This window comes from Neophocaena asiaeorientalis, unplaced genomic scaffold, assembly GCF_003031525.2.
Source record: "Neophocaena asiaeorientalis asiaeorientalis breed wild unplaced genomic scaffold, Neophocaena_asiaeorientalis_V1.1 scaffold226, whole genome shotgun sequence".
Taxonomy (NCBI): domain Eukaryota; kingdom Metazoa; phylum Chordata; class Mammalia; order Artiodactyla; family Phocoenidae; genus Neophocaena; species Neophocaena asiaeorientalis.
This window is the reverse complement of record NW_020173037.1, coordinates 3,490,596-3,496,684: the sequence shown is the minus strand read 5'-3', so window position 1 is coordinate 3,496,684 and position 6,089 is coordinate 3,490,596. Positions and strand designations below refer to the sequence as shown.

Below are 6,089 nucleotides of genomic sequence, written 5' to 3'. Positions count from 1 at the left end.
CCGGTACTTGTAGTTCGGGTGGTCCTGCATGTGCTGCACGCGCAGCCGCTCGGCCTCCTCCACGAAGGGCCGCTTCTCCGCCAGCGTCAGCGCCTTCCATGACTTGCCTGCGGGACCGCGGGAGGTGGAGAGGCGCGCGGGCTTAGGGTCGGAGCCCCGCTCCCGGGCCCCAGCTGGTCCCACCGCCCTCGCCTCCGACCTCGGATTGTGCAGCCCGGGCAGGGAGGGGAAGGGGTCCAGGTGAAGGTGAACGCTGGGCCCGCGGAGGCCGAGCACTCGAGGAAGACGCGAGGCCTCGGTGCCTTCCTGACGCCTCCTGGAAGCGGCTTCCCGCTCAACCGCTCGCGGTCGTCCGAGGAACCGAGAGCGTCCCCACCCGGGCAAGGAGTCGGGGGGACAGGCGCGACCAAGCCAGGTCCGCGCCAGGGTACCCTCGCCGCCACTCCGACGCGCGGGGAAGCCGCCTCCCGGGGCCGCTGGGCCCGCGCCCCGGCCACACGGGGAAGCCGGGCGCCGAGGCCCAAAGCCGTTCGGAGACTCGGAGAGCGGGAAGCGGGAAGGGACCGAGGGCCCCAGGGAAGGACGTGGCGGCCGCGCACCCCCAGCCTCCTCCGGCGCGAGGCCCACACCCCGTGAGACTCAAGGAAGCGGCTCCACGATTCGCACTCTCTGGGTCCCGAACTCGGACTCACCCAGCATCTTGCTCAGCTCGGCGTTGTGCAGGTCCGGGTTCTGCTGCGCCAGGCGCTTGCGTTCGTCCTTCGCCCACACCATGAAGGCGTTCATCGGCCGCCGGATGCGAGACTCGCCCTTGGCTCGGCCCGCCGTCCCGGCCGGCGCCCCGCTGCTCGCCGCCGCCTCGCCCTTCATCTTCATGTCCCCGAGGGGACTCAGCGACTCGGCCCAGGGGCAGGGGCCCAGCCCGGCCATCACGGCGGGCAGCGCGCTCCGGGGCTGGCTCTGCTCGTCACTGGCGTACCCCGCATCCGGGCTGCTCATGGCGCTCCAGCCCTGCCCCGCGCCCCGCGCCCCTCCGCCGGACACGCCGCCTCCCCCGACCGGGGGGAGGGAGGGGGTGGGGAGCGAGAGAGGGAGATGCCCCGCGGGCCGCTCGCGCCCCCCGGCCCGACCCCGCCGCCGGCGTCCCTGGCAGATCGCAGCCCCGGCGCAGCTAGCGTCCCCGCCGGCCCAGTGACACTGCGGGCGCCCCTAGGCCGCGGGGCCTTTTCTGCACAGACGTGGCCAATAGAGCGACGGGGGCGGGCCGGGCCGGCGTCTCTAGGCCCACGCCCAGCTCGCCGCCCAAGGCCCAAGTCCCAGCTCAACCCCAAGCCCGCCCTTTCCCCTCCCCCGCGCCGACCCCGCGCCCAGGGCTACACCTGCCCCCGGGAAAGCTGGCTGGAGCCGGGCTTAGGCGCCACGTCCTCTCCGACCCGGGAAGAGGGACTTCTGAAAAACTTTCCCGGGTGCTGATCGCAGAGCTGCACAGGTGCACTTGGTCCCGGCAGTTCGGATCAACACACGAAGCAGCCACTAAACCAGGAGCTGAGGGTGTTTCAGCGGTGGGTGACCTAGCCTTCTTCCGAGAGACCTACGGACGTCTTAAAATTGCAAAATACTTTCTCTTCCCAAGGATTCAACGTGCTTGTTGTACTATACTCAAAATGCTATGTCCGAGGTAAATTCTACTTTCTAAAACAAGATTACAAACGTCATTCCGAAGAAATGAAAACGTTTACCCAAAAAAGACGAACCAACCCTTGACAATTTGTACGTGAAATGTACAGTAAACAAAGTTTTCTCATATGTGTTCAGTAAAAGAGGCAAGGCTTAGTTTTGATTTCTAAAATGTGGTAAAGACAGCAGTGATATTTATCTAAATGCCTGCCGATTAGAGGAAAGAAAGCAACACCTGAGGAGCGAAATAACTGTAGCTTGGAGGGTCACCTTGAGGTGGTGACCCTCACAGATGACTGGGGGATTCCTCTATGTTTCTCTAGACTGCAATGAAAATCTGAATGACCGTTAAACTTCTGTATCAATCTGAGAAACCTTCTGCGTGGGATTTGTAAACAAGCCCTTATATTGTTCTTATGTACAGCACACCATCCCTCCAAAAGTCAGCAAACTAGTTTATCCTTATAACCCTATGAGGTAGAGGCTATTATATCTTACAGGAGAGGAAACTGGGGCACGGAGAGGTTAAGGACCTCGTCCGAGATCACAGCAAGTGGAATTCATCTCCAGTAGTCTGCCCTCAGACTTGGAGCTCTTAACCTTTAAGCCAAGCTGTTGTATTCGTGTACTTGTTTGTGTGTTGCGTTGTTTTCTACAGCAACGGACACGGCCATTCCTGCATAATTAGATAACTTTGCAAAGAAACCAATATATCATTCTCTACAACAGACTTTGTTTACTGTGAAGGGGTGATGAGAAACTAGGGCTTACAGCCGGGATCTGGGAGGTAAATGCTGCAGCTTCTAGTGTGATATGACAGGGACAAGTAATCTATCAAGTCCGCTTGTTAGTGGCATTCATAAAAACAAAGAAACAGAAGCTTTGAAAACACTTGGCCTTCGGTTTCTCTGACTTTGCTATTTCTCCAAAGAACTTCTGCACGCTTGTTTTAAGCCAGCGTGAACTCCGTGAGGATCTGTGACGTTGGCTGCCCTCCCTCACCTTCAGCGGCCAGAAAGTGGTTCTAGTTCCTGGGTCGCTGAGGTTCAGACAAGAATTTAAAAAGTAATCTGCTTAAGGAAATAATAGAGAGGTGTTATTTTTAATTGGTGGTTTTGAAGCAGTTGATAATCTTAAACACATTTAACTGATTACGTACTTTTCCTTTAAGAGTTTATTTTTCTGAAAAAGAAAAATACGGGCTTGAAAATTAAGCAAGACTGCATTACAGCTGGTTATCTGATAAGGAAACTATAGAAGTAGAGAGAACAAGTTTATCACGCGGCGCCTGGCTCCTTGTTTTCTTGGTGATGTTCTCTAACTTTGCTGCAAAGTAATGTCTTCTCAGAGATCTCAAAGCAGGACTTTCTATCAGCGTGAAAGTTTCTATGAACAAATGGGAGTTTTCTCAGAATAGAGATTGAAAACCAAACAAAAATAATCCCTGTTCGAGAATACATTTTATCTGTCTAGATGAATCTATATGACTAATTCCATAAAAACATAACATAGGGTGCAGGAAATACAATCCACGTGTGAGTCCAAAAAATGTATATGCACGGATTTACCCTTGTACACTTTCTTCATCCTCGTGTACCTCCTCGGAACCTCATTGCAGAGAGAGGTGCCACAAGGGTCGAGAAAGTGATGGGGAAAAAAACGCGGGGGGGGGCAGTTTTCCCCATTATTATTTGCACTTGTTCTGGAGACTAACAACTGACTTTTCTTGGGTAAGATACTGAGAATTCAAGTGAGAGCACAGGGTCCATAGGATGGAGCTGGAGCTACAGATTTTAGCGCCCCTCCCCCTACTGCTTATAACACCCTCCCTGGAAGTTAAAAAGTAGCAATTTACTTCTATTTATAGGAAGGAATTGTGGTGCCTTTCCAAGACTAGGCCCTTCTATACTATACCGTTGCCTGTATCTAATCTCTTCTGATCCTTCACTTGTCATAGATTTGGGGGGAGCGTGTTGGGGCTGGTGGCGCCGCAGACCGGTCTGCGCAGTGTGTGGACTCTTCTATTTCGGTCCCTTTACTAAACGCGGTGTTGGAAGTCGAGCTCGGGCCGTTATCAGAGCCAGCCACAAATGCCACATGAAAAGCAGCAAACATCCGGAGTGGCTTCCGGCGAGCCTTGCTTTTCTCATCACGAGAGATTTACGCGGGGGGAGGGGGGCAAACAAGTGCGCGAGGAAGAGCCGTGTACACGCGGCCGGCCGGGCGCGCCCGCAGTGCACGGACCGAGAACTCTGGGCTCCTGGCTACTAGTGGCACGCCCGGTCCCCAGGCCAGACCCGAGGCCCAAGGGCTGGGCGAGGACGCGACTAGCGCGGCACGAGGCCGTGCCCGTTGCCCCTCGGGGCCCGTGGCCGGCGGGCGCAGAAATGAACCCGGGTAGGTGGCGAGCCGCGGCTCGGACCCCTGAGTGACCAGGCACAGGCCGGGGGTTTCCGGCAGGCTTTTGTGTTTCGATGCTCGGGAAGCGGGAGCCGGACGAAGGACACTCCGGCGGCCGGGGAAGGCCGTGGGCACCGGGGCAGATCCGGGTCGCCTGCGGAGAGCTAGTGCGCGGGAGCGGGGAGGGAGCGCGCGCCGCCGACGCCGGGAACGGACAGACAATGGTATCCCCGGAACAGAGAACAATAATAAGGCCTTTGCGTTTGTAAGTCGCGCGCCCGCGGCGGCCTCCGGGAGCCGAGCGGAAGGCGGCGCGCGGCACGCAGCGCGCCCGGGGCTCCGCACCGCCCAGGTAGGGCCGCGGGCCGGCTCTGCGTACCTCGCGCGTTTCCTTCCCGTCCCCGCGCCGGTCCCCCGCGGGTCCGGGATGCGAGGTCCAAAGTCGCGGGCGGGATGGGAGAGGTGGGGAGGAAGGAGGGCCCGAGAGATCGCGGTCGCCGGCTCCGGCCCGGGAGGCCCCCGAGGGTCGGAGCCCCGCGGACCCCGCATCTGGCGTCCGACGCTGCCCCTCGGGGCACCCGCCTCTCCCGCGGGGCCGAGAGTGTCTTTGGGGACGCTCGCTGGGCACGAGGATGGGAGGCGTGCGTTCTGCTCCCACGCCCTCTCCCACGCCCTCCGCCTGCATCCCGCCCCGGCCTCTCGCCCTGGTCCGCGGACCCCCTCGAGGCCGCCCCGAACCCCGCCCTGGCAGCCGGCGACTCCTCGACCGTAACCCTGTTCCCGCTCGGCTCCGCCTGGGGTTTGCACAGGCGAAGCAGGAAGTGCGCTGTTCCCGGTCCACTTTCCTGCTCAGAAACTAGTCCGCGGGGGTGTTTCTTACATTCTGCACCCGCCTCCCGCCCCAGCTCGGGTCCCGGGGTTGGAGTGTTGGCTCCTTCCCTTTATTCCCCGACGTAGGGAACCTCAGACTTCTGAGGTGAGAGGGCGTTGGGGGTTAAGGAAAGGCAGCCCAGCTCGTCCCCAGGACAGATTACAGCCACACACTGGCTTGCTCGTCCCCTCCATCTCGGCCTCTCAACTCTAAAGGGAATTTCAATAGCGGCTTCTGTGCACCCACTTCTTCCGACCTTCCCACCTTCCTCGCACCCAGAAGAGGCCAGGGCTTTCGTTGTAGAGTTGTGTCGTCAACTAAGCATACAGTCTTATCAGCAACATGTCCGTTGTGAGCCGAACACTTGCAGTCCCCCCCAGAGGGGAGCAGACACGGCCCCTGCGTCGGAGGAATGCACAGCGCGGTACCATTAGCCTTCCTCTCTGATTGATTCACGTCCAGCCGGGGGTTCTAGGCCCTCTGTACCGCAATCATTTGTTCCTGGCAAGTAAAGGTGATCCTGACATCAGTAGGCCAAGCGCTCTGAGATATTTTTTTCTAGTAGAAGTACTGTAATAGGTGGCCTTTCTACCCTGGAAACTCTGGCTTGCCAAGTTTCTCTTGTCAGCAGGGCTGGATTTTGCCAGGTGGTTGGTTAGGGCAAGGTGTGCATTCTGTGATCATGGAAATGATCAAAGTGAATGGGTCATAGGACAGGCCACTCCTGACACACTCATTATCCACCTTTCTGTGCAACTTGAACCACAAGCATATCAGATTTTGAAATGGTACCCTAGTTGGCTTCCAAGGTTTCTAAACAGGAGAGAACATATTAGGAATCCTTGCTGGATTCCTCTGCAGTCAGTGTTTGGTTGTCCTCTGTTACCTGAATTTTCTTTTATGCCCATTTCTTAACCTTGCCAACAACTTTGTCAACACTCTTGAACAGCCTCTTTATTTTATTTATTTATTTTATTGAAATACAGTTGATTTACATGTTGTGTCAGTTTCTGCTGTACAGCAAACTGAATCAGTTATACACATACATGTATCCACTCTTTTAGATTCTTTTCCCATATAGGTCATTACAGAGTACTGAGTAGAGTTCCCTGTGCTACACAGTAGGTCCTTGTTGATTACC

The 6,089-nt window shown here is 57.0% G+C and overlaps 1 protein-coding gene across 1 annotated transcript in view; it reads right to left on the bottom strand.

The window, feature by feature from the left end:
* The window catches only part of SOX17 (SRY-box transcription factor 17), a 1,772-nt gene extending 596 nt beyond the window's left edge, over window positions 1-1,176 (bottom strand). The window contains 2 exon segments of the mRNA XM_024742614.1: window positions 1-107; window positions 693-1,176. The exon segment at window positions 1-107 is cut by the window's left edge and continues 6 nt beyond it. Coding sequence (XP_024598382.1) covers window positions 1-107; window positions 693-999 — 414 coding nt within the window. The 5' untranslated portion in view covers window positions 1,000-1,176.
* Between the last annotated feature and the right edge of the window lie 4,913 nt (window positions 1,177-6,089).